Source organism: Podarcis pityusensis (assembly GCF_964106645.2).
Source record: "Podarcis pityusensis genome assembly, chromosome: 5".
Taxonomy (NCBI): Eukaryota; Metazoa; Chordata; class Lepidosauria; order Squamata; family Lacertidae; genus Podarcis; species Podarcis pityusensis.
This window is the reverse complement of record NC_138032.1, coordinates 5,158,384-5,185,698: the sequence shown is the minus strand read 5'-3', so window position 1 is coordinate 5,185,698 and position 27,315 is coordinate 5,158,384. Positions and strand designations below refer to the sequence as shown.

Here is a 27,315-nt window from a genome sequence, read left to right as displayed (position 1 = left end):
TGGAGCAGGAGAAAACAAGCTTCCTTTGTCTTCCATGTGACAACCCTTGAGATATTTGAAGAATATAGGAACCTAACAAGCTGTCGGGCCAGTAGTCCATGTAGCTGAGTATTGCCAACACTGACTGGCAGTGCCTGCGGGTTGGACTAGATGACCCTTCACGTCCCTTCAACTTTTATGATTCTGTGATTCCAGGGTTTCGACCTGGGTCTCTCCTGGCCCTGCCCAGGGATGCCAGGGGTTGAAAACGAGTCCTTTTGTGTGAACTGTGGCCCTTTCCTCAAGCTACAGTCCCTGGGTTATTCTCATTGAGGGTGAAGCATTCATTGTTCAGAGGGCCCTTGCGCCCATGCGCAGACTCTCTGTCTCTCCCGCCCGCCCCCTTGCTTTTTTATGGTAGCCAGTAACCATCAGAGTGCAGTGAGGGTCACACACTGAAATTAACTGCTGTCAAGAGCATAAATTAGGCAAGACCTTTTTCTCTCCTGCTCCTGAGTTTTATCGCTCCTTCTCTGGGATCTGGGAGACGGAAGTTTGTGGGGTAACAGAAAGTGGGTGCTCAACGGGTGCCTCATTTGGCTGAGGCCTGGCCTGGACCAACTCAGGTCATTTTGCTCCCAGGGGCAGCATGGCAACCCCTGCAAGTCCATCTCCATAAGGCTGCTAGACTGGCAATTGAATCTGATCGCATCGTCGACAATGGGGCAGCACCCACCGTGCCCCCAAGGCCAGGGCGGGGGACACACACAGTTCTGCTGTCTAACCCCACACTCCTGCTCTCCACCTCCCAGCATCTGCCACCTGAGGCAGATGCCTCCATCTCCCCAAAAGTAGGGCCGTTAGACCTGACTTAGCAGGGAAGTTTTTTCCCAGGCGATGGAAACGGCGAAGGCGCCCGGCCAATATTAATAATTAATTTCTGCGTGCGCCCGTAATTATTTAAACTCAAAAGACGTGCATGCATCCTAGTCGGCGTTAACACCTCTCCATTTCAGAAAGACGTGGGCTTTTAAGTTTAATGGATAAGTTTTTATTATCTCTGTAAAGCGTCTGAATTGATTGTAATATCTGGATCAGATGCTAGTAAGCCTTCTGGACAATCTCAGTAAAATTCACATGGTTTTCTTTCTTTCTTTCTTTCTTTCTTTCTTTCTTTCTTTCTTTCTTTCGTTTAGAAGTGGGGGAGGGTTTGAAATCTGGGTGGGTGAGATTGTCTGTTTTATTTAGAAGATCACGGATACCTTGCCTTTCCAGTTCTAAAAATGGAACCACCCGAGGCAGCTAAAAGCATAGAGTAAAACAAAAAAAACCACCCACACACAATCTAAAACAAATTTAAAATGAAGCAACAGATAGATGAACAAAAAAGAAAAAGAAAAAAAGAAAAATCTAAACAGGAAGCAAAGCAGGTTAAATCAACCAAAAGACGGGCTGAAGGAGCTTGCTGAAAATTTATTTTGTGTGGCCGCGAGGTACTATCTAAGAAATAATCGGTGGAATCTCCCGGGTCAGGGAGTTCCAAAGTTCCAAATTGGGGTCACAGACCAGGGGCGCTAACAGGTGAGGATACCAGAAAGACAAGAGTGAAGGCCGGTGGGGAGAAATGGAGGGGGCGTAGTCATCTGAGAAATGAGGCACAGGGTACTGTGGGTGGAGAAATATGCGGCAGAGGGGGGTAGAGAGATAGGGCATGGAAAAGGAAGGGTACTTTTTCTGTGTGACAGAGGTGAGGTTGCAGAGATGGGGGCATGCAAGAAGACCTCCAGTGGTTTGGAACTGCTACTGAAAGTCTGGCACGGGCTTCTCCTGAGCATGTGCAGAGTGCTGTTGCCTCCCTGTTGTACATTTCTATCCACACTTTTTCTCCAAGCAGCACAATAACCCCTATGAGGTAGGCCAGGCTAAGGGAGGTCATGGCTGGCGCAAGGTCACCTAGTGAGCTTCTTCATGGCTAAGTGAGGATTCGAACTCTGCTCTCCCAGGTCCTTGTCTCCCCCCCCCCAACATACAATTTCAAGGCTGTAAGAGAATGAGGTCTCTGGGGCAGCATCTTAAAAAACACACAACCCGCACCCTTTTTCCTTTGCCCCCCCCTTTCTCCTGCCATGGCTTCCTTCCTCCCCCCCACCTTAAAATGCCACTTCCCCCCTCCTCCCCTCCCCTCCCTCTCCGCACAGCCGCCGAGGTCTCCAGCACACACGAAATAAAAAGGGATTTTAATTACCTTTCAGCAAAAACAACAATTAGAGAAAATCACAGCTTGTGGGCTCCCCGCCCCCGGCTGGCTAATCGCGCTCCAGCGCTGAGCGCTGAGTAGACGGGGGGGGGGGGAGAGCAGGAGGCCACCCCTCCATGCTCAAACACACACACACACACACACACACACACATTCATAAGCTGGTCTGTTACCCACAGACAGGCCCTTTTACCTGCCTAATCGATTGCGCACGCTTGCGCACACCCACACGTGTTTTTCCAGGTTGTCAGCCTCGCAGCCCAGGCCTGGAGCAAAATCAGGGTGAGTTCCCTGCAACAATCCTATCACATTATTATTATTATTGTTATTATTATTATTATTATTGAACAACAAAATGCAGTGCGTGTGGCAGGGAGTATTATTTGCTTTGCAAAGCAGCAAAGCCAAGTGTGCCCAGAGACCACCTGGTTTTTGCCCCCCAAACCCCCAATGGTTCCCAGAGATAGCAGGATGTCATGACCGATGGTTGCTAGCTAGATAACCTGTTGAGTTTTTCAGCTGGGAGGCAAAGTTCTTTATCTGTGAGCATGTCATTTATTTGGTTTACATGCCAACCTTTATCCAAAGATACCGTACCTTCAGGTGCCAGGCAAAAACATTCCTTTCTAACCAGCCCTTAGCTATCAGTGCCCTTTTTTTCTCTGTGGGTGAGATTTTTCTAACGTGCTTGTTCTTTGCTTAAAATACTGTAAGCCGCTTTGAGTTGCAAAAAAGCAGCTAATAAATTTAATAAGCAACAACCGCAGCCAAGGCAGGTTTTGCTCTTGAGTCCCACCCTCTCCCCAGCCTACTGCAGATTGGTTGTAGAGCAGCTGCTTTGCACGGACAGGGTCCTGGGTTCAATTTCCAGCCTCTGAGATCTTGCAGTGCTGCTGGTGGTCAGTGCTGACAACAACCAGCTTGATAGATGGACCAAACTCTGGCTCTGTTCACTCCATCAAAGTGAGGGGGGGCATCCGCTTCTGTGCAAGGAAGTCAGTGGATGTGCTTTGGGACAGGCACCCTTGTTGTGGGACTAATCCTGCTCCTGGGTGGGCTTGCCTGGTTTGCAGCCCCCTCCCCTTCCCTCTGCATGGCTCTATCCTGCAGGGGTTTCTTCCTTGGCGTGTGACAGGATGCTGGGCACTCGCCGTTGTCTATCCATAGGGAGGAACTGGCACAAAGCCCAGCATGACGGCATCTTGCAGGGTTTCCTGGAGAGGCTGGATGCATCTTAACCACACAGTGATCTCTGTGCTGCCCCTCCCTTCAGAGTCCCACCCAAGGAGTTCCCTTCCTTGGTGTGAACGCAGGAAGCTGACTTATACTGAGTCAGACCATCAGGCCCCCTCTAACTCAGTCTACACAGACTGGCAGCAGCTCTCCAGGGTCTTCAGAGAATCATAGAGTAGTAGAGTTAGAAGGGACCCCTGTGGTCATCTAGTCCAACCCGGCTGCAGTGCAAGAATTTTCAACTAAAGCATCCATGACAGGTGTCCACCCAACCTCTGCTTAAAAACCTCCATGGAAGGAGAGCCCACCATCTCCCAGGGCTGAGCGGCTCTCAGAAAGTTCTTCCTGTTGTTTAATTGGATTCTTCTTTCCCATAACTTGAAGTTGTTGGTTCAGTTCCTGCCCTTCGGAACAGAAGAAAACAAGCTTGCTCTGCCTTCCATCTGACAGCCCTTGAGATATTTAAAGATGGCCATCATATCTCCTCTCAGTCCTCTCTTTTCCAGGCTAAACATACCCAGCTCCTTCAACCGTTCCTCATCAGGCTTGGCTTCTGGGGCAAGGGACATTCGCAGTCCTGCCTGGAGATGCCGCAGTGTGAACTTAGAAACTTCTACATCAGAAGGTTGGCGGTTCGAATCCCCACAACAGGGTGAGCTCCCGTTGCTCAGTCCCTGCTCCTGCCAACCTAGCAGTTCGAAAGCACATCAAAGTGCAAGTAGATAAGTAGGTACCGCTCCGGCGGGAAGGTAAACGGCGTTTCCGTGCGCTGCTCTGGTTTGCCAGAAGCGGCTTACTCATGCTGGCCACATGACCTGGAAGCTGTACTCCGGCTCCCTCGGTCAATAAAGCGAGATGAGCGCTGCAACCCTAGAGTCGGCCATGACTGGACCTAATGGTCAGGGGTCCCTTAACCTTTACCTTACATGCAGAGCAGCTGTTCTGCCGCTGAGCTACAGCCCTTCCCCACCGGACTCCCTCACCCTACCCAGGTTGGGGAAGGAGGAAGAAAGACTTTGGACCAGTTGAGGCAGCACTGCGCAATGAGCACACATTCCTTTCTTTGTCACTGGAGTGAATGGGAGGCATTGATTTTTCTTAACTTCCATATGTATTGATTTAGTTTTCTTTGTTGCGTTCATATCCCAGCTTTTCCTCCAGGGAGCTCAAGGTAGTGTTCATGGTTCTTCCCCTACCCATTTAATCCCCACGAAAACAACCTTGTGAGGTAGGTGATGCTGAGAGACAGCTACGGGCAGAGGAAACTAAACTGGTCTTTCATTCTGCATCTAGCCAGCTCCTAAGAAAGCAGCAAGAGAGAGAAACTCAAACACACTGGTTTTTCAGCTCTCCAGATTTATGGGGGTAATCCAGAGATTCACTTCTGCTTCCATGGTGGGGTTTTCCCCCCTGCATGTGCTCTTTGCTTACAGCTTGCTGTTTGTCGGGCTTTTGCAGGTGGGTGGAGAGGAGCAAGGAGATAAATAAATGCATTTAGGGGGTGCGGCACTTAGGGGAATCTCCCTGAATGCAAGTTTCTGCAAACTCCCCCCCCCCCATCCGCCACCCCCAGAATGGCTGTGGGGCCGGAGGGAGCCCAATTCATGTTGCCAAGGAAGCCTGGAACCATTATCCCAGCTGGATGCATTAGTGCTTAGAACCACGGTTTGGCGGATTGGGGGGTTGAGAGAGAGAGAGAGAGAGAGAGAGAGAGAGAGATTTGCTGCCTGAGATAGTAATTGTCGCCGTTCGGCCCAGCTAATGGCTGTTATGATTAAGTTCTATTATGGAGCCCGCGCTCAGGAGCGGGTGGGTGGTGGGGGGGTGTTTTGTTTTTTTTTGTCGGGGAGCTCAGCGGGGAAAGGAGGGGATTGACAGCTTTTCAGATGGAGAGACGGAGCGTGCTGCTCCTTGGCCGCACTGCCCCGCCCCCCCACCCCCACCCCAAAAGGATCTTAATAGCAGCCCACGTAATAACCCAGGAGTGGTAACTGAGAGTGCACATTGCTTTGCAAGAGCAGGCGGGCGGGAGTTGGATGAGAGGCTTCGCCCTCCCCCTTTCCCCTCCGCAAAGGACACTTTCTCATCTATTCCCAGGTTCGTTCTGCAGGCAGGCCCCAGCTGCGTGCCACCCCCTTTCTCTTCCCCCAGCCCCCGCCTTTTGCTGCTATCTGGGGAGCCGACCTTCGCCTCGCTGGCTTCCAAGCCTCTGTTGATGCGATTGTTGATGCGACCCCATGCACCCATTGTTGCAGAGTAATGAGGCTAGCAGCAGCCAAGCAACCTGTGGCACCTGAAAGGTGTGCACATATTTGGTGGAATAAGCTCTCGGCTGCTGCAAACGTGGTTTCCCCCATGTCAGATTGCCACGCACCCCCCTACATGCAAAGACACCTCCAGGCCATGCTGTGGCAGAGACAGCCTCGTGTTACAGTAAATGAAGCACCCACACATACATGGGGGAGACCCTCTCCCCACCACATCCTGTCTCTGAGCATGTTGCTCTGTCCCTGGGGAACACTCAGCTCTCGAGCCTTTAGTGGTCCTTGAACTGGCACACAGCTGACCTGATGAATGCGAGGCAAGAACTTGGCTTGGGTGCTACCCGTCTGCTCTGGCCAAAGGAGGGAGGTCAACCAAACCAGCAGCCAAGACCTCTTCCTATCAGTTGGCTACAGGTGATCATATATCCTGCCTGACCCTGACAAGCTGGAAGGTGTGCAGAGGAGGGCAACCAAGATGATCAAGGATTTGGAAACCAAGCCTGATGAGGAACAGTTGAAGGAGTTAGGTGTCTTTAGCCCATAGGTAGGCATACTAAGGCCGGATCTGGCCCAATCGCCTTCTAAATCCGGTCCGCGGACAGTCCAGGAATCAGCATGTTTTTACATGAGTAAAACATGTTCTTTTATTTAAAATGCATCTCTGAGTTATCTCTGAGACAGTGGACCGGCCCCCTGCTGAAAAAGTTTGCTGTCCCCTGGTTTAGCCTGAAGAACAGAAGACATAGAGATAATAGGATGACTACCTTTGGATATCTGAAGGGCCATGGAAAGTGGAACAAGCTTGTTTGCTCCTGCTCTGGAGGGTAGGACCCAAGTTGATGGATTCAAATGACAAGGAAGGAAATTCCAACTTAACATCGTTTTCAATTTTTTTTACTGTTTTAGCTTTTGTAAATCACTTTGTGATTGTTGTTTTTTTAACAGTCATAAATTTTATGAAATAAACGAAAAAGTTCGGTTTTTTCCTACTCCAGAGGCTAGGACCCGACCCAATGGAATCTAGTTACAAGGAAGGAGATTCTGACTAAACATCAGGAAGAACTTTCTGACAGTAGGATTTGTTAGACAGATGGATGGACTCCCTCGGAAGGTGCTGGACTCTCTGTCACTGGAGTTTTTTAAGCAGAGGTTTGATGGCCAGCTGTCAGGGATCCTTGAGCTGAGATTCCTTGGACCAGATGGCCTCAGTGTCCCTTCTAACTCTACAGTTCTAGGATTCTAAGTTGACAGCCATCACTGCCTCCCATTGGAGCAAGTTTCATAGTTTAGCCAGTTCACTTGGCCTGCCCTGGGGTCCTGAGAAGGAACTGCTTTGTGCTGGAGAGAGGGCACTCTGCACATGCTCCAGACACACACTTTTTCACCTGCTCGCTCACAGGTGAAGTTGAGTTCCAGGTAAAGTGCAGTGTCTTGCTTCTGGAAGAGATTCTGGGGCTCAGCCTCTTCGCTTGTGTGCTCAGTCATTCTTGCTGAAAAAAGAGCTGACACAACCTTTGCTACGAGTTTGCATTGTGTTCCCACTCATCATGAATGTTCCATTAAGGGACATTCTGGTCTGTGTGCCTGCATATGCTGTAAGAGGAAGAACAGGGTCTTACAGAATTGCCAGCAGCAGCATCTAAAAGGCGAGTCGCCTTCACCAAGATAACTACCTGAGCAGTCGGATGTCAATATCCTCCTTTGTGTGTTTCTGTTGTTCAAACCTCAGAAGCACAGAGAGGGAATTGGTGGAAGCTGCAAGGAATGCAGAGACCTGGAACAAAAGGGACCAGGAGAGGCAAAGAGGAAACGTGTCTTCCTTTGCTTTGGGCCAGGCCTCCCCCGGACGCATTTGCAACAGCCCCGCACCCCTGCCTCGCCCCCCTTGCTGATATCTCTTGGCACTTTCTGATTCACGATGGCCTCTGCCTGCCTGTATATTGGCAACATGGTGGATAATGAATTGTTTACGACCAGTAGTTCTGTTTTTCAATGAGCTGAAACGTGTCGGATAATAAGTTGTTTATAAGCCGTAAATCTCGGCCACCATAAACCCAAAGCGCATCACTTAATGGTGAATTGCAAGCTCTGGTTCCCTTCGGCAGCCAGCCTGGAGCCCAGCCGCCTCATTGGGTGGCGAGTCGATGGGAAGTGGGATGCTCTTCCCCATTAGACGGCGCTGGGATGATAAAAGCTGCGAGGCTCCGTCCCGTTGGACAGGGGAATTGGGGATGAGTTGCGAGGTCCGTCCCCATTGGTTAGCAGATTGATGATGAGCTGTGAGCCGGTGTCCCGTTGGGTAATGAATTACTCGGAGACATATTTGCTCAGGAGAAGTAAATCTGTTTGGTACATTGTTGCCGAGTTGTGATTATATTGTAGCCGCGCTCTGTAAATCACGAAGAAGGGCCTTGATATACGGCAACCAAGCCCGGCTGCAGGAGGAGGCAGCGCTGTGTGTCTCTACAGCCGCACCAGCAGGCTGGGCCTTGGATGCATTGAAGTAAGCCAAGCAGCCAGCAGCTCCCATCTTATACTGGTCTTGCATTGCCACCAACCCATGGGGTTGGTTGTGCCTTGACTGCGTGCCAATATACAGCCAATCCAACTCATGCTGGCAAAAACATGGCGGCAGGAATGGTAATGGGTAACATATTGAATGGTGGTGTTTAGACCTGGCTCTGAAACCTTTGCTATCTGCACCAAGATTATAATCTGGAAGCCAAGCCTTGAGGAGGAATGGTTGAGAGAGTTGGGTATGTTGAGCCTGGGGAAGAGGAGACCGAGAGATGGCATGATAGTCATCTTCAAATATCAGGAGGGCTGTCACATGGAGGATGGAGCGAGCTTGTTTTCCTCTGCTCTGGAGGGTAGGACCCAAACCAATGGATTCAAATGACAAGGAAGGAGATTTGACAGTGTTTAGCAGTGGAACAGACTCCCTCGGAAGGTGGTGGACTCTCTCCTTCATTGGAGGTTTTTAAGCAAAGGTTGCACAGCCACCTGTCAGTGATTCTTCAATTGAGATTTGTGTATTGCAGGGGGTTGAAACAGATGACCCTCAGGGTCCCTTCCAACTCTGAAATTCTGTTATTCTAAGGCAAGCTTGATTCTGTGACAAGAAAATTCAGATGTAATTTTAGCATCCCTTATTCTGCTTCTACCAGCTACTGGGAAGATTTAAGGTGCGGAATTCTGAAGAACCAATTGCAGCCTCCTCTGGCTTTTGCAATTGCCAACACTTATTTATAGTCATAAGGTCTAGAAACTTGCCTGTTGTCTTTTTGAAAAAAATGAAAGTTTCAGATTTGCAGAATGGTCGCCATGATTCAGAATGGAGTGCGGAACCAGTTAGGCACTCATCCCTGGTGGTAGGCAATTGCATCTTGCCAATACAGAGAACCAACAAGGCGTTGCTGGACCACAACTCCCATCACCCTGACCATTGGCCTTGCTGGCTGAGGCTGATGGTAGCTGTAGTCTGTTAATCTGGAGGGTACCATATCGGCCTCACTGAGCCAGCGGCAGGGTGGTTGTTCCTGATGGCAGGCAAGGAAATGCAAAATTCTCTGCAGAAGAAGAGTTGAGATTATCTGTGAGCAACTCACAATTGAGTGCAAGGAAGAGCGAAAAGCCAAGGGATTTCTGTAGGCAGTTGTTGTTTCGGGATGACAACCCTGAGTCAACAAACTTCAAGGAGGCTTCCCAGATCACCTAAACTAGTGCTTAATAGTGATGCACTGCCTCATTGTGCCCAGGCTGGGGAAAGGAATACGGATTTCGTAATTCACATGTTTTATCAATTTAGCTCTTGCACAAAATGATTTGCATCTAGAACTTCTTAGTTTGGAAAACAAGTAGGGGGCATGGCAGAAGCACATAAAAGAATGCCCAGTGTGGAGAAAGCGGGTAAAGAAAAGTTTTTCTTCCTCTCCCACAATAATAGATCCCAGGGCCATCCAGTGAAACTAAGAACAAACAAAAGGACCACTTTCCCCCACAGCTGTGGGATTTGCTCACACAAGATATAGTGACTGGCACCAATTTTGGGATGCGGGTGGCGCTGTGGGTAAAACCTACGTGCCTAGGACTTGCTGATCGTAAGGTCGGCGGTTCAAATCCCCGCAGCGGGGTGAGCTCCCGTCGTTCGGTCCCAGCTCCTGCCCACCTAGCAGTTCAAAAGCACCCCTAAGTGCAAGTAGATAAATAGGTACCGCTTTATAGCGGGAAGGTAAACGGCGTTTCCGTGTGCTGCGCTGGTGCTGGCTCGCCAGTTGCAGTTTCGTCACGCTGGCCTCGTGACCCAGAAGTGTCTTCGGACGGCGCCAGCTCCCGGCCTCTTGAGCGAGATGAGCGCACAACCCTAGAGTCGGACACGACTGGCCCGTACGGGCAGGGGTACCTTTACCTTTACCAATTTTGGATGGCTTTTAAAAAAGAGTTGGGTGAATTCTTGAAGGATAAGGCTTCCAGTCATGATGGCTTCATAGAATCATAGAATTGTAGAGTTGGAAGGGACCACAAGGGTCATCTAGTCCAAGCCCCTGCAATGCAGGAATGTCAGCTAAAGCACCCATGGCAGATGCACATCCAGCCTCTGCTTAAAAACCTCCAAGGAAGGAGAGTCCACAACCTCCCAAGGGAGACAGTTCCACTGTCAAACAGCTCTTACTGTCAGGAAGTTCTTCCTGCTGTTTAGTTGGAGTCTCCTTTCTTGTAACTTGAAGGCCGTTGCTTCAAGTCCTACCCTCCAGAGCAGCAGAAAACAAGCTTGCTCCCTCTTCCATGAGATGGTCCTTGAGATATTTGAAGATGGCTATCATATCTCCTCTCAGTCTCCTCTTTTCCAGGCCAAACATACCCAGCTCCTTCAACCGTTCCTCATCAGGCTTGGTTTCTAGACCCTTGACCCTCCTCTGTGACCTACAGTAGCAGAGGCAGCATACTTCTGAATACCAGGATACCCTTGAATGCCAGTTGCTGTGAATCACAAGCAGGAGAATGTTGTAATCGGGTCCTGCTGCCCCGAGGCATCTAGCTGGCCACTGTGAGAAGAGGATGCTGAACTGAGTGGCCAGTCTGAGTCTATAGCAGCCGATGCCATTCTGTGTGTTGGTTTGTCTTTAAGATGCTGTTGGATGTTTGCAGAGTCCCGCTCCTGCTGCCCTGTTGAGGGTCGGGGCTGCTGGCCAGAGAAAGCAACAGAGCCCAGCCTCCTCTGAAGTTAACACGGGAACTGTGCGTGGAGGTTGTTCAGCACCTTGGAGAGCGGATTTATAGCTTGGCTTAGGAGAGCTGGAGTCCTCTCCAGCCCTTAAGCTACTGATCCAAGCCTGGATAGCTGTCCGGGCCATAGCTGCCAACGTTTTCCTTTTTTAAAGGGAAATTCCCTTATTCCGAATAGGATTCCTCGCAAGAAAAGGGAAGAGTTAACAGATATTGTCCTGGCTGCACGTTGGAGAGCTCTTAAGGCTGGGATGATGGGAGCTGGACTCTTAGAAATAGGAATGTTGAAAGATTTGAAAAAAGACTTTTTCACACAGCTTGCAGTTAAACTGTGGAACTCACTCCCACAAGAGGCTGCGATGGCCACTGAGCTGAGTCGCTTTAAAAGAGGATTTGACGAATTCTCGGCTATCAATGGCTACCAGCCGTGGTGTCTCTTCCTCTGCAGTTGCAGGCAGTGATGTTTCTGAATACCAGTTGCTGGAAACTTCAGGAGGGGAGAGGGCTCTTGTGCTCCGATCCTGCTTGCAGGCTTGCCCTGGACCTCTGGCTGGCCAAGGCGAGAATTGCATGTTGGACTAGGTGGGTCCCCTCTGGCCCGACGCAGCAGCCGGTCCCTCCTTGTGTTTCCATGCAAGCAGCGCTTCTCAGAAATCCTCTCTGGCTAAGGCAAAGCAAGTTTGGAGTTGGCTGATTGGGCTTTGCCTCAAGGGGAAGACACATTAATGGAATCAAATACCTCTGTGAAGACAGGGCAAGACAGCTAAAATTGGGAATTGAGCTTTTGATAAGGCATTTAAATAGAGTTCGCTTCCAGGAGAATAGAGGGGTTTGGTCTGTAAATGATCCGAGAAGCTGTTAACAGACTCCTTTCTCTCGGCGCTTCTCTCGCTCTTCAGGTTTGTGCTGCTAAGGTAGCACTGGGGACTCTTTTGCAGCAAGGTGTGTAATTTTAGGAGGGGAAACTTAATTTTTGCACATTTCTTTGGTGATGGGGTCTTAAAAAATATGTTTTTGGGCGTGAGGAATTCAGATCTGCTGTTACTTTTGTGATTAGACATTTAACTTGCTAAGGCTACATTTAATGGAGAAGCACCTAAAATGCTCTTGGAAAACCAAATAATTATAATTTTACCTTCAGAAAATGTTAGGTAATGCTAAATACTACTACTATACTACCACTACTAAATAATAATAATAATAATAATAATAATAATAATAATAATAATACTGCAAGTACCGTATTTTTCGCCCCATAGGGCGCACCGCCCCATAGGAAGCACCTAGTTTTTTTGGGGGGGGGGGAAATAAAGAAAAAAATTTATTTCCCCCCCCCAGGCACGGGGCTGGCGCGGGGGAAGCCCGAGTTTCCCCCGACCCCAGAACAGCCTGCTGTCCGCAAGCCTAGGGAGCCGCGCCGATCTCCCCAAGCTTGCGGAGAGCTGCACGAAGCCCGGGCGTGCTCTTCAGTGCGCCCCAGGCTTCGGAGTGCAGGCAGCTCTGCGCAACCTTTGGGAATCCGGCGTGGCTCCCTAGGCTTGCGGATACTGTGCCTGGGGGGGACCGCACCAACCCCTCTCGCTCTCCAGGCTTCAGCGAAAGCCTGCATTCGCCCCATAGGACGCACACACATTTCCCCTTCATTTTTGGAGGGGAAAAAGTGCGTCCTATAGGGCGAAAAATACTGTACTTGGCAATTGTTTTACACACATTTTACTTGCCAAGTAAAACTAAATTACATTAATTTAACCAAAATATCCTTTGAATCCCCAAATCATGTTGGCGGCATGTTTGAATTCCCAAGTCATGTAGTGGGCATTTTGGGGGTATATGTGTGGTATATGGGGAGATGGTTATCAAACCTAGACCTGGAAAGTGTGTGCTTCTGATTGGAGCAGCTGCTTTTTGCTGGAGGAAGCTGGAAACAGCATCGGTTGCTCCGTGGAGCAGGTGAATCATAGAATCAAAGAATTGCAGAGTTGGAAGGGACCCCAAGATCCATCTAGTCTAGCACCCTACAGTTCAGGAATCACAGCTGCAGGTTTCCTGACAGAAGGCCACTCAACCTCTGCTTAGAAACTCCCAAGGAAGTCCCTTCTGCTCTTGAACAGCTCTTAACCACCAGAATGTTCTTGCTAATGTTTAGTCAGAATCTCCTTTCTTGTACTTTGAATTCATCGGTTTGGGTCCTACACTCCGGAGCAGCAGAAAACAAGCTTGCTCCATCTTCCATGGGACAGCCCTTCAGATAAGGCTCTAAGGCAGCCTTTCTCAACCTGTGGGTCCCCAGATGTTGTTGAACTACAACTCCCATCACCCCTAGCTAGCAAGGCCAGAGCTCAGGGATGATGGGAGTTGTAGTCCAACAACATCTGGGGGCCCACAGGTTGAGAACCGCTGCTCTAAGGCCACCGTCTCCTGGGGATGATTGCAGGCTTAGCCAACACGGAGCCTTGTTGCTGTCTGTTCTACACTGCAGGGTCCGCTGCTGACACACCTTTTCTACCTCAGGAGTGAGCCTGAGGCTGTGCCATCCATGGCACCACAGACCCCTGAGGCTCCTCGTTTGAGCTTCTGAATTTCTGTGCTCCCGTTGCACCTGCACGAACAGTTCTCAATCCGGAGGTGTTGCTTGGCGCATAGCTAAGCTGTGGAACTCCCCAGTTTAGGCAGCTTCAAAGAGGGCTTAGACCAGGGGACGGAAAAAATTTTTAGCCGCAAGCCAGTCTGCTGTCCCTCAGACCTAGTGGTGGACCGGAGAAGCGGTACCGGGGAGAGGAAGCTGAAAGAAGAGGCAAGGGGGGCAAGTAGTCCTCCTCCCCACCCCCAGCCCCAGCTGCTGCACTTACCATCCCAGGGGCTGCCACCGCCACTGCCACCACCACTGCTGCTTCTTGTGGGTAGGCAGAGTGAGCTTGTCCACTCCATTCTCTGGCCCACAGGAGCACCAGGGCAGCGACGGCGGAGGGAAGATGAGTGTCACGAAAGGGCTGGCTCCGGAGAGGGGCTGCGTAAAATGGCACTCAGCCAGCTCAGCCCAGCCCTCGTCCTCCTCTAGGCAGGGCGGGGAGAAACCAGGAGGAGGGAGGTAGGGGGCACCACCGCGGTGTGTGTGTGTGGGGGGGAATGGAATGGTGCAGGAGGGGAAATGGCGCAGCACGAAAAAACAGAATCCCCACGCCAATCCACGGACAGTCCGCAGGCCGGATCCATATATATATATATATATATATATATATATATATATATATAATTTTTTATTAGTTTTTCAACATGTCATTTTCAACAATAATTAAACATACTTTCATATCTTATACCATTTTTTTAACTTCCATTAATCACATCTGAAAATTTTCCTATCCACTTAATATACATTTCTTACTTTCACTATTACATTTAAATATCATAACTAATATCTCTATTCTTTCTCTACTTTGCAATGTGTCATGTATTTCTCCTTACAAAACATATTGTAGTCCTACTAGCGTAATTTGTTGATTGCAGTTGCTCTTCAAATAGTTCGCATATTTCTTCCAATCCTTCCTGTCATTTTATCTAATTCTGCGTAGTCCATTAATTTTGTCTGCCATTCTTCTTTCGTCGGAATTTCTTCCTGCGGGCCAGATCCTGAAGGCAGTTGGGCCTGATCCGGCCTCCGGGCCTTAGTTTGCCGACCCCTGGATTAGACAAATTCGTGGGGGAATAAAGGCTATCAGCAACTGCTAGCCATGATGGCTGGATGTTAGGTTCAGGATCAGAGGCACCATGCCTCTGAAGACCAGTTAACTGGGAACTGCAACTGGGAGAGCTGGTTTTGAACTCGTGTCTCGCTTCTGGGAAACAGGACAATTGATTAGATGGGACCCCTTGGACCTGATCCAGCTACAGGCTCTGCTTAATTTCTGAGTAAGTGAAAGAGAGGCTTTTAAACAAGAATCGTTAGTAGCATCTGCCCAGTATACTTTTTTTGCATTTTCATTAAGGGGGAAGGGGCAAGACACAGGGAGTCCTTTTAAGCATCTTGTGTGAAAACAGCCTCCCAAGTGGAAAAGTGGGAGCCTTGAGTGCCCTTCTCTGTGCATTCCCCCCTCAGCCACCAAGACAGGGCTCTCCAAGCTCTGATTTCTAAGAGGATGCTAATTGATAATTACCCAGTTTGCAAGCCCTTGTGACTAGCAGGAGCTGAAGGGCTCGGAACTGGTGTTTTCACAGTGTTTGAAGAGGGCAAAGAGGAGGAAGAGGGGGAGGTCCGCTTCCGGACAAAAGGAATCCTGGCTACAAATCCAAGTGAATGGCATATCTGGCCAGGCCTCTTAGGGTTCACTGGCGGTGGGGATTAAATTCTGCACCCCGGCAATCTGGATTCTGTGTCAAGAAAAGCTGTGGTTTGGTTCAGGTTGTGTAACAGATACATTTGCATTTGTGTGCAAAGTTTTCTTTCCTCTTTGTGTGTCTCTGTGTGTGTTATTATATTTTATTAAGTTTATTGTGGCTTTCTTTCTCATGGGTGAGTGTTTGGGTATGCAGGGGGCTGAAGCCCCGCTCCCCCTTCACTGGCAAATCTTTCTCAGTCCCTCTCTGTGGTTCAGCAAGCAATTTGTGTTCAGATTTCAGCTTCTCAACAATAAGGACGAGAGAGAGAGAGAGAGAGAGAGAGAGAGAGAGAGAGAGAATGAAAGTTGAGATTCTTGTGGCAGCTGAAACCTGTATCCCTTTGCATATCTCCCAGTGCTGCAGATTCAGTTATACCTGCTGCCCTGAATACGACTTCCTTACAGGAGTATTGAGGTGCCTTTGTTTAACCCAGAGAGGATGGGGATGTTGGGAATTTCCATGCCTCCTTTAGTTGCAGACATGGAACTGTTGCATGTCACATGTCTGTTTACATTCCAGCACAGCTTGCTGGGAACTTCCCTTTGTGTATAGCTTTTGTTTTTCACTGTCTCTCTGAAGAGAAGAAAGGGAGACGACATGTTTTCTTTGTCTTGATTTATGCCTGATAAATCTTTAGCTGTTAGTATGTTTCCACAAGCCTCACGCCTGTTCTGTCTGCGCAGTATGCTCTGCTAATATAGCGTGCTCAGGCTTTTGGAGTCTGAGTCACTGATTTGCGTCACACCAGAGATCGGGGGATTGTCACGGCTGGAAGGGCGTGATCCAGCTGGGGGCTTGCCAGCTGGCATCTCGACCCCCAAAAGATGCCGACAAGGGATGCCCAGAAAAATGGACCTCACCCCCCATAGGCCAGAGGTCTCCAGGACCCTGGAGCAAAGAGCCATTCTCCTGGACATGTTGAGTTCAAATGGAAGCTGTGAGTGTAGCCTCCAGTTTGCAAATGCCGGTGCCAGAGTAGGCTATACTGAATGGAGTGTAGAAATAGAGTTGGAAGGGGCCGCAAGGGCCATCTAGTCCAGCCCCCGCAATGCAGGAATCTTTTTGCCCAATGTGGGACTCGAACCCACTACCCTGAGATTTCAAATCTTGTTCTCTGCCGACTGTAGTGTTCTGGTTCCATATAAGACAGCTTCCTAGGTTCACATTTAACAATTGAAACCACCACCCTGGCAATCCATTCAGTGTAGGGATGTGGAACCTTCTGCCCTCCCAATTGGACTCCAACACCCATCAGCCCCTTCCATGTCACGGATGATGGGAGTTGTAGTCCAGCAATATCTGGCGGGCCATGGGGTCTCTATCCCTCATTAAACTGGAATGCAGATCCTGCAAGGACCCCCTAAAGATGGCAGGTTATGAGCCATTAAAGGGGGTATTTGAGTTTTAGGGTGTTCCCCAAGAGTGGCTTTGGGGCATCCAGGTTCTCCCACCCAGCTGTGGCGCATTTCATCCCACCTCTCCTCCTACTTTGGCCAAAAGCCGAATTGCCTGCTTCGGCCTCCCTAATTCTCTGACACCACGTTAACCAGCCATCCGCTCTTTCCCCCCTCATCACGCCTGTGTGACATTCATCCTTGCAGACAGCTCTTTAGCTCTCGCTAAGTGGGGCCTCATCCTGCCCAGGGGCTGAGCCCTTCCGAAATGGAGTAATTGAATTGAGACCTTTCTCAGTAAGAGTGATGGGGACTCAGCACCACGCTGGGTGGAGCCCTTTCCAGCATTGGCTAGTTCTGAGAAGCCAGAGAATATGGAGAGGAACACGTCTCCCCACAATTATCAGCACTGGTGAATGGCAGCTCCCTGCTGCTGAGAGTTGATGCGCCTTTGCATTCTCTGAGGTACAAGTCGAAGAGGGTGGGGGAGATTCTTTCATTCTTGCAGCCTCCTCTGGCCGCCTTTTAAACATGATCGTTTAGCGTCTTGTTCCTCCAGCTCTGGGCATGTCCCCGTCTTTAAAGTAAACAAGAGCTTGCGTTACTTTTTCAATGCTCCTGAGCACGTACAGAGTTTTCCTCCGCACTGACCAGCTATATGTCTGGTTACCACAAACAGACAGATAAGGGGCGACCTCTCTCTCCATCTGAATGCGTTTTAACACCTCCCTTGAAACAGTCCAAAATTTATTTTGAAATCCCGTGAGGAAAGTCCACCATGGTATGACTTCAGAAACTGTTGAGGTCCAATAATTCTTGGAGAACAGATGAGGTCCCTGCAGACTGGAGGCAGGGAGCTGCTGAAGCGTGGCCCATCACATAGGATAATAGAATTGTAGAGCTGGAGGTCAGACTATCCTCCACCAGGGCCAGGGCCTTTTCAGTGATGGCTCCGACCTGGTGGAATGCTCTTTCCCATGAGACCAGGGCCCTGCAGGATTTAACCTCCTTCCGCAGGGCCTGTAAGACAGAGCTATTCCGCCTGGCCTTTAATTTGAACTTAGCCTGATCTTTTATCCCCTTCCTTCCCTCCCCCTCCCCTTTTATGAAGATCACCCGCTCTGGGATCCCACAGCTAATTCTCCCCTTGTCTCCTCGCTGGCCCAAGTAGGACCAATTCAGCCAGCTAGCCCTGGGGATTATCTAATGCTTATTTCCCCTAAATGGATTTTTGAATTTTATTGTTATTCATGTTTTTATACTGTATTTTATGCTGCTTTTATAATTAAGTGTTTTAAATTTGTTGTTAGCCACCCTGACCCGGCTTTTGAACTGGGAAGGGTGAGGTATAAATATTATTATTATTATTATTATTATTATTATTATTATTAACCCCCTGAATGTAGGAATCTCAACTAAAGCATCCATGGCAGATTGGCCATCCAATCTCTGCTTAAAAACTTCTGAGGAAGGAGAGTCCACAGTCTCCCGAGGGAGATTGTTCCACTGTCAGGCAGGGTGCCAGAGAGTTTTCCCCTGATGTTTAGTTGGAATCTCCTTTCTTGTAACTTGAAGCCATTGGTTTGGGTCCAAAAATGTGTACGCCAGGCAGAATACCGTAGATTCTGGCGTGTTAGGTGACTGGGTGTATAAGATGACCTCCCAAATTGGCAGCTGCCAATTTGGGGGGTCGACTTATATGCCCAGTCTTATACGCGGCAGCTTTGCTGCCCAGCGAACCCATACCTGGTGTATAAGACGATCCCTGACTTTTTAGAGGATTTTCCGGGGTTAAAAAGTCATCTTATACGCCGGAATCTACGGTATATGCAGAAATGCATATACAGTATTTGAAAGAGGATTCAACAAATTCATGGAGAAAAGGGCTGTTGATGCCTAATGTACCTTCTGCAGCTGGGGCCAGCAATACTTTTGAATCCAAGTTGCTGTGAAAACCGCAGGAGAGAGGGCTCTTGCACTCGGATCCTGCTTGCATCTGGTTGGCTACTGATAGCAGGATGTTTGGGCTAGAAGGGCCACTGGCCTCATCCAGCAGCCTCTTCCTATGTTCTTAAGTAGCTGGGGTGGTGGGAGGTGTAGTCAAAAACACCTTCAAGAGAACCAGGCTGGCGAAAAGCCTGCCGAACGTAGGCTGAGGCCCCTTGGCCAAAGTCGCAGGCGTTGTGCATGTGTGGGTTTGGGAGCTGAGCGTGGCTCCCTTCCCCTCCATTTAACCTCTCTGGTCCTTGCTGGGGCTGCAGCATCCCGCGAGGGGGTTAAACTCTGTGTGCTTCGCAGAGACTCTAATGCATACTGCGGCTGGCTGCCAGGGCCCAGGAGAGACCCGCGTTTTATACACATCGATTACACACTTAACCACCATTTGCGTTTTTATCCCTCACCTTTTCTTCCCCTCCGAGCAGCAGCAAAAGAGGAGCGTCTCCCTTCTCTGCGTCTCCCCCCTCCCCATCTCTCTCTCTTACACACACAAGTAAATACATACAGCCTTTGTGCATTTCTTTTATTTTTGCGGGTCCGGCTACGCAAGAGTGGCAGAGGGCAATTAGCATTCCGGGGCTCTTTTTAAATCTCCCTAAGCAATATAGATAAGACAGCGGGTTAGATGAGAACAATTTAATTAAGCCGTAGAAAGGAGGCCCTTTGCCGGCGCCCTCGGTTCGTGCGCTCTGCCAACCGCGCCAACCTTCCAGTGTGGGACTGGCTTGGTGCCACGCAGAGCACACCCTGCCTGCTGCCCCCTCCCCTCTGTGCAGGATTGATAGCCCCCTTTGGCTTCTTCTTCCCTCTCCCTGCCCCCCCCCCAAAAGCTGAAATTAAAAACCAAAACTGGGATTAAAAACAACCAAACACTTTTTCTTCCTGTATGTGGCTAGTGCCAGGAAAACCTACAACTCTCTTGAGGTGTGGCAGCCATCAGCTGTCCTCATTACTCAGTGAGATTTGAGGCTACTTGTCCCAGAGGGTAGATAAACAAGCAAATGTTAAGGACTAGGTGCTGTTTTCTTTTAAAAATCACATTTTTGTTGTTGTTTAAAAATTGTGTTTACATCCTGTGCTTCTGCCACAGAGCAATGGCCTCGGTTCGACGACATTATTATTATTCCAACAGGTCTGCAAGGAACATTAGGCTGTGATGGGCAATGAAATATCCCACTCAGCTTCATGGCTGAGCAGGGATTTGAACCCAGGTCTCTCTGGCCCGGAATTTTTAACTACTCAAGAAGATGTAACTCTTTAATGCATGCGGATCAATAGGAATCGCTAGCGTTTTTAGTGCCTTTATAATGAATGATACGTGCTAAGATCCCGTGGGAAGGTGGGGAATCCTGTCGGAGCAGCTGCGTGATTAAAATATAAATTGCAATGATGTGTGCGGTATTTTTTGTTGTTTCAGTACTTCAAGTCAATTGGGTGTAGCTTGGCATTTGGTTTTAAAATTTATTGCAGCCCCTTCGAACAGGGCAGGTTCAGTATGTAGGTGCAGAAACGGTCAGCTTTTAAAAGTTTTTGCTTAGCAAATCTTGTCAACCCAAGAATCCTGCATCTAAGAAAGACCTCTGAGGAAGTCCTTTCTTCCAGATAAAAAGTTGTCCACACCCCATCATCCAACCACAGGGCTTGCATGTATGTCAAGAGATAGCACTTTCCTCCCCCCTTTCTGATACAGGCACTGGACCTTTAAAAAAAGCCCTTGATAGGCAGAAATTCAATAGGAGAATCTTGCAGTGATGGGGAAAGGTTTCGCCTGTTGCATTTCTGCTGTCTTGCAGGTGGTGAGGGGTCTGCGTTTCAGCTGACAGAGGGTGAGGAATTTCTGCTTGGCTCCTTTCCTGAAACTAACTGATTTCAGTAGTTTTCTCCTTGCAGGTGTCATTAGATAATAAAAAAGTGTGTGTTTTATTCTGTAATGGCTTCTCGGCTGAATCAGACCTCTAGCCCAGCTTTCTGCTTCCAATAAGGTCAGCCAAATACTTCTGGCAGATAACTGGGGCAGCCTGCCCCATAAACTCATGTTTAAACTTAGATGCTGTTTTTTCCCAACCGTCTGCTCAAAAGCATTCTCACACTTCTTCCCCTCCCCCCTAAAAAAATCCTTATCTGTGCCTGCTACAGTTGTGTGACAGGCAGAAATTCACCAGGTGTAGTGTTTCCTGTCACTGCATCCTCATCCTGGAGTTAGCCACGCCATCTGAATTTCTGCCCATATTTTCATGTTGAAAATACCATGCATCCCGTGTCTGTGTGCATTTGTGTGTTTGCCTGCATGCATGTGATACTGCTGCAAATTGCATGCAGAAGCAGCTCTGTGCAGGAAATTTCATGCATGTACAGTTTGCCATGCTTAAACCTTGGAATCCACGAAGCAGCCTAGGGAAAGTGATCTGAGAGCCCTTCTACCTACTCAAGCATTTTGCGGCTGGAGATGAGTGCGTTGGACTCTCTCTAATGGATCCCTCGGGGTGTAAGCAATTGTGTTACGTATTCATTGTCTTTAAATGTTGCTAACCAGCCGTGAGCCTTCTGGGACAGGGCAGGTTACAACCCAAATAAGATGGATTTCCTGCAACTCTGGCTCCGGTTGCATCCGAGGGTGACCTCAGGGGCTAGTGTGGAGTAACTGATGGAGTGGCAACCTGCAAGGTCCTCACACTGCTTTGTAGAATGGCACACCCACTAACGGAGGGGAGAGAAACCTGTGGACCCCTGAGGCATTGCTGTACTCCAACTCCTAGATAGCTCAGTTGGTTAGAGCAACCTGCTGATACTGCCAAGGTTGCAGGTTCAATCCTCGTATGGGACAGCTGAATATTCCTGCATTTTAGGGGGTTAGACTCTACAATTCTATGAATCTGTGATTCTAACTCCCAGTTTGAACGTCCAGAGGGCTGCAGGTTCCCAAGCTGTCAGGAGTGAGCCAGCAGTAAATCACACCATGCAAATTGCAATTGACTTTTTATTAGCAAGAACATGATCTTAGCAGAGTGCCAGGCCTCATGAGCACAGCAGCTCATCCCTGGTAGGTTTTGCCCCCACGAAGCAGTTGCTGAGACTGAAGGTCCCCACATCCCCATATTCTCCTAAGCCCCACTCCCCTCCAGGGTTTCTCCCAAGCAATCTGAGACTGTACCAGTCTCTCCTCTGTGCTTTTCATGTCTCTCCTGGTTCTGGGAAACGAGGGGGAAGGGAAGCTTGTTCCAGCAGGAGGGGGAGATACCTGGGACTCTTCACCAGCCAGACTCATCTTTGCCTCTTGGCCTCTCCTGCTTCAGCTGTTGCCTCTCATTCTGGACTTGTCTCTGCCACAGACTCTCCCAGCTCACTAAGCCCCGTTGCCTCTTCAGCTTCCAACACCACCTCCTCCCTGTCTTCTCCCTCTGTCCACCCACCAATCCCTGGACTCTTAGCCTTCTTCCCTCGGGGCTTCCCCTGCTGGTTCCTCCCACAATTCCTCTGCGTCCAGCCAGTCCGCGACACCACTGGAAGTTAAGTGGATCTGCCCCTCCCAAGCTGACTGCTCTGCTCCTTCCCGCAGGCCCACCTTCCGGTACTTCACCTGGCACACCTGTGTGCTGGGCATCGCCGGCTGCTTCGTCATGGTCTTCCTCATCAGCCCCATCTACGCCTCAGCCAGTGTGGCCTTCATGGTGGTTCTCCTTGTGGCCCTCCATTACCTCTCCCCCAGCAGCAGCTGGGGCTACATCAGCCAGGCTCTCATTTTTCACCAGGTAAGCACGGGGTGGACCCCCAAAACTAGCTCTCTACCATAGTCGGCAGCAAGCAAGACTTTCTCCTTTTCGATGCGAAATGTTTTAATCAATGTTTTCTGGCGCTTTCGTTTGTCGGTTGCTCCTCCTGTGGGAGAACGGGCGAGGCAGAAACACGGCGAGCAATCTCTTTTCCTTGCACACATAAACACCTGGAGCTGTGCTGACTAGTTTAGAGACAAGAGTTCTCCCTTTGGCAGCATTCAGCCCTCTCATAAATCAAGCAGGGTGGGAGGAGGAGGAAGAAGAAGAAGACCCTTTTCCAGGGATTTCAAGGCAGGGGCTGCGAGCCCCATTCTTTGGCCACCCAAGGAAATTGTAGGACGTCCGAAAAGTATGCATTTTCTGCAAAAGAGGCAAAAAAACTTTTGATTCCTGAATATGCTAAAGCTATTCAATATTAGAAGCGATGTGGAAGGCAGCGATATTTTTTTGTTTATTATGGGTTTATGGGCATTTATTTTATTTATTTATTAAATTTGTAGACCACCCTTCATCTGACGATCACAGGGTGGTTCACCAAAATAATAATAATAATAATAATAATAATAATACAAAAAGAACCCAGCAAGCAGGACCAAAGAACCCTCTCCCCAACCCACTGCAGCTTCCAGCAACTGGTAGCTCGTTTGCAAAACGCAGGACCAGGTGGTCCTCCCCGCCCCATACAGATTAATTTACCTGGTTGTCCTAATAATGTTTCGAACTCGCCTCCACTCCTTCCGCAAGGGAGCTGCACGCTCTTATCTCGTATCCTTTCAGACAGGCGGTTTGTCCTTCCAGCTGGCGCCATTCCCCCCCGTGCTCTGCCCTTCCCTGGGATTCATTCCCAGACCCAGCAAGTTGGGCCCGCTGCCCAGCCCTTGCCTTTTAATTTTTGTGTCATAAAACCAACACTTAACAGGGAAAAAATCCTGTTAGCACGTAATGGAATATTCTTATTACCCAGCTGCTGTCTTGCTGGCCTGCCTTAACGAAAACCAGACCCTCAGCCAGGCCTGGTGAGTGGGTTTTGTTGTGTTTTAGCAGGTTCTGAGCACCTAAAACCCACAACGTTAGTACAGAAGGTCCAGACCTTCCAATTTGCAAAGTCGATTCATTTATTTATTGTGGGGTTTCCCAAACTCGGGACTCCAGCTGTTTTGGGACTACAGTTCCCATCATCCCTGATCACTGGTTCTACTAGCTAGGGATGATGGGAGTTGTAGTCCAACAACAGCTAGAGCCCCAAGTTTCGGAAACCCTGTTTATTGCATTTGTGTCCCACCTTCCCTCTCAAGGAGCTCAAGGTGGCATACGTAGTTCTCATTTTACCTCAGAACAACCTGTGAGGTAGGTTGGGCCGAAAGTGAGTGACTAGCCCACAGTTGCCCAGGGAGCTTCATGGCTGAGTCAGGATTTGAACCCTGGTCTCCCAGGTCCTAGTCCAACACTCTAATTACTACTAAAAACACTGCTTCTAGCTTCCCACCGACCCACCTCAAATGCTTGCATCTGAAGTATTTGCTCGGATGCTAACAAAGCATTTATGTGGGGCTGCAGTATGTTGGAAGAGCTTCAGATACATTATTTCAGTACAACAGCCCTGTATGGTAGGCCAGTGGTGGTTTCCCCTGTGTTGCAGATGATGGAGCTGTGGTTGAGAGTCGGTGAATTCATGGCCAGCGCCAGATCTGGGGACTTGAGCTAACTTCCTTGTAGCATCGCTCTCACGAATCGCTGGCTTGACCTGGAGTGTGCTTCCTGGAGTGTGTCCTGGTTACTTCCTCCCTTGCAAGGAGCAAAGCAGGTCCTGGCACGGCATTCCAGTGGCACACAGCCCGTCTGTGTTTCCTGTTTTCTGCTTGGCCCCTTTCTGCCAAACAAAAGAAGAAGAAGAGTTTGGATTTGATATCCCGCTTTAAGACGCGGGTGGCGCTGTGGGTTAAAGCACAGAGCCTAGGACTTGCCGATCAGAAGGTCGGTGGTTCACATCCCCGGGACAGGGTGAGCTCCCGTTGCTCGGTCCCTGCTTCTGCCAACCTAGCAGTTCGAAAGCACTTCAAAGTGCAAGTAGATGAATAGGTACCACTCTGGCGGGAAGGTAAACGGCGTTTCCGTGCACTGCTCTGGTTCGCCAGAAGCGGCTTAGTCATGCTGGCCACATGACCCGGAAGCTGTATGCCGGCTCCCTTGGCCAATAAAGCGAGATGAGTGCTGCAACCCCAGAGTCGGTCACGACTGGACCTACTGCCTCCCGACACCCACATTTGGCTGAAATGTATCTACTTCTGGGGTGCAGCGCCCCCAACACCACTAATCCATGCTGAGCACACAGAGGCCTTACCAGGAAACAAGGGCAATCTCTGGCAAGTGGTTTGGGGCAGTGTTCAAAATCCCCCAGGTGCCAGGCTCTTTTTGCTACTGGCACAGGTCCATTTGCGACTATGTGGAGATTTGCGGGCACCAGGTTGGCGACTGACGTCTCCTCGAGCTAGCTGAGTCACACACAGCCCTCCATCATCACATCAAGGAAAACAAGTGCAGGGCTGAGTACAGATACATTTGACTGTGCCTCAGCCTTTCCCCAATTTAAAAACCTCCGCTGTAGTGCACAATTAACACCATGTCCATTTCCACTTTGAGTTTCTGCTTCTTGGATACTGGGACAAGTGAATTGTTGTAAGAGCAATGTTGCTGAGATCATGGAATTGTAGAATTGCAGCATTGGAAGGGGACCCAAGGGTCATCTAGTCCAGCCCCCCGGTGAATAGACATTTAAGGTGCTGTTTGGCACCTAGCTTATATACCTGAGTTTCTAACACCTGTTTGGGGACACCAGTGTGGAGGGCAGAGGAATCTGGCCACAGCCCTGCGACATTTGCAGGCAGGGAAACATTGGTGTGTTAGCTGGGGCTGCCAACAGTGCCTCTGCAGACATCCGTCTGGCTTTGAGACGTCTTGGCAGATTGATGGGAGAAAGAAGGGCCCCGTGCAGGTGGATAAAAGCAGGCGTCGAAAACACCACCTTCCTCTTCTCCTTACTCCCTCTTCTCCCAGCTCCCCAACCTTTCATTCCTGGCCCTGGCACACAGAGACTTTGGCAGGGAGCCAACACCACAGATTGTGTGCGGAAGGGGGGGTGGGAGGCGCAGGAGGGAAGGAATGATCTCCTCCTCTGCGGTGCGTCTGGGGTAATAACATTTACTCACCAGGGTGATGTTACCCCGTCGGACGCTGATCAAATGCACTTGTCCCCGGTAGTGAAGACAAATGCCGGCAGCTGAGGAGGTAAATGCATTAGCCTGCCCTGAGCTCTGACTTGTCTGACTGACATGTTTGCTCGGTTGCATGCGCGCGCGCACACACACACACACACATAGCGAGGAAGGAAGCTAGCGGCTGGAGCAGATGATGAAGGAAGAGAAAGCGAGGGCTGTTTTTTCTCAGCCAAGAAGGCGCTTTTATCATGGACAGTTCGAAGACCAGGGCTGGGGCAGACATCCCATCAGACATAATGTTTAATTTGTATACAGTGGTACCTCAGGTTACAGGCGCTTCAGGTGACAGATGCGTCAGGTTACAGACTCCACTAACCCAGAAATAGTACCTCGGGTTAAGAACTTTGCTTCAGGATGAGAACAGAAATCACGCATCAGCGGCAGCAGGAGGCCCCATTAGCTAAAGTGGTACCTCAGGTTAAGAACAGTTTTAGGTTAAGAACGGACCTCCAGAATGAATTAAGTTCTTAACCCGAGGTACCTCTGTACCGCCTTTCTATATTACTCTGCACAATGCCATTTGCAAGCTGAAGAAACAACAAAAAAGGCAGCAACAATCGCACACGTAATAATGAATCTGATCCAGTACAAAAAAAAGTCACAATAACCTTAAAATATATCAAATGAAGCAATATTTAACAATCTATTAGAATATAACAATAAACAGTAAAATTAAATTGACACTTAAGAATTGCAATGAAGAATTACTAAACAATGATCAATAAAAATAACAGGAAGCCCCAACGCATAAAATACCACACTTATGTCTAATCCATCCAACTTGATGGCCCTCACTGGCTCCTGTGGGAGGGAGTTCCACAGTTTAACTACATGCTGTAGGAGTTTTCTGCTGACATGCAGGTCATTGGCACTCTTCAGATACGTGCATTTAAAAAGGGGGAACTTGTTCTCTGAGCACCCAGAGAGCAAGACTGTGTCAGTATTTTCATCCCTCCCATTGCAAAGCTCACCAGATCATTTTGTTTTACTTTCTGCCTGTGAAAAAGGAGGGGGCGGAAAGCACTCTTCCAGACTTCCGTCCCTAGTACTTTGCTTAATCAGTAGAAATAAATTAGGTATGCAACGAAACCTCCGCAGCTTTGCTTCCGTTACTCTGCTGCTTTTGAGGGGCTCACAATAGCAAATTGCACCGGGACCTATTCCTTGGGAATGCTATTCCTGCCTTCCTGGGATCAGAAAGTCGGAGAAGGTGCTCCTGACACCCAGCCCATGCAGGCGCTGAAGACATGGGCTGTATATGGGTGTACGGTCAGACTGGCTCTTAATAAAATAAGAAGATGGTTCTGGATCAGGCCAGCGACCCATCTAGTCCAGCACCCTTTTCTATCAGTGACCCCCAAGATCCAACTTTGGGAAGCCCCCCAGGCAGGACCTAATTGCAGCCCTGCGCTCCCTGCTTGGGATTCTCAGCAACTGCCATTCAGAAACCCATTGCCTCCAACTGTGGAGGCAGGACATAGCCATCATGCCTGGTAGACCCGGATGGCCTGAACATCCTCTTTGCACTTCTCTAATCTTCTT

The 27,315-nt window shown here is 49.3% G+C and overlaps 1 protein-coding gene and 1 long non-coding RNA gene across 3 annotated transcripts in view; one reads left to right on the top strand and one right to left on the bottom strand.

Moving 5' to 3' along the window:
• Positions 1–27,315, top strand: part of LOC308478116 (solute carrier family 12 member 9-like) — a 92,002-nt gene that overhangs the window by 52,422 nt on the left and 12,265 nt on the right. For both annotated transcript variants that reach the window (XM_081007431.1, XM_081007430.1), the window contains exon 10: positions 22,282–22,474. In XM_081007431.1, the coding sequence (XP_080863557.1) occupies positions 22,282–22,474 (193 nt within the window). The remainder of the gene's footprint in view (positions 1–22,281; positions 22,475–27,315) is intronic.
• On the bottom strand, positions 22,499–25,993 carry LOC308478197. Its single transcript, XR_013986903.1, has 3 exons — positions 25,705–25,993; positions 23,993–24,368; positions 22,499–22,858 (listed from the first exon to the last, which is right to left on the bottom strand). It is a non-coding gene; the product is annotated as an uncharacterized lncRNA (long non-coding RNA).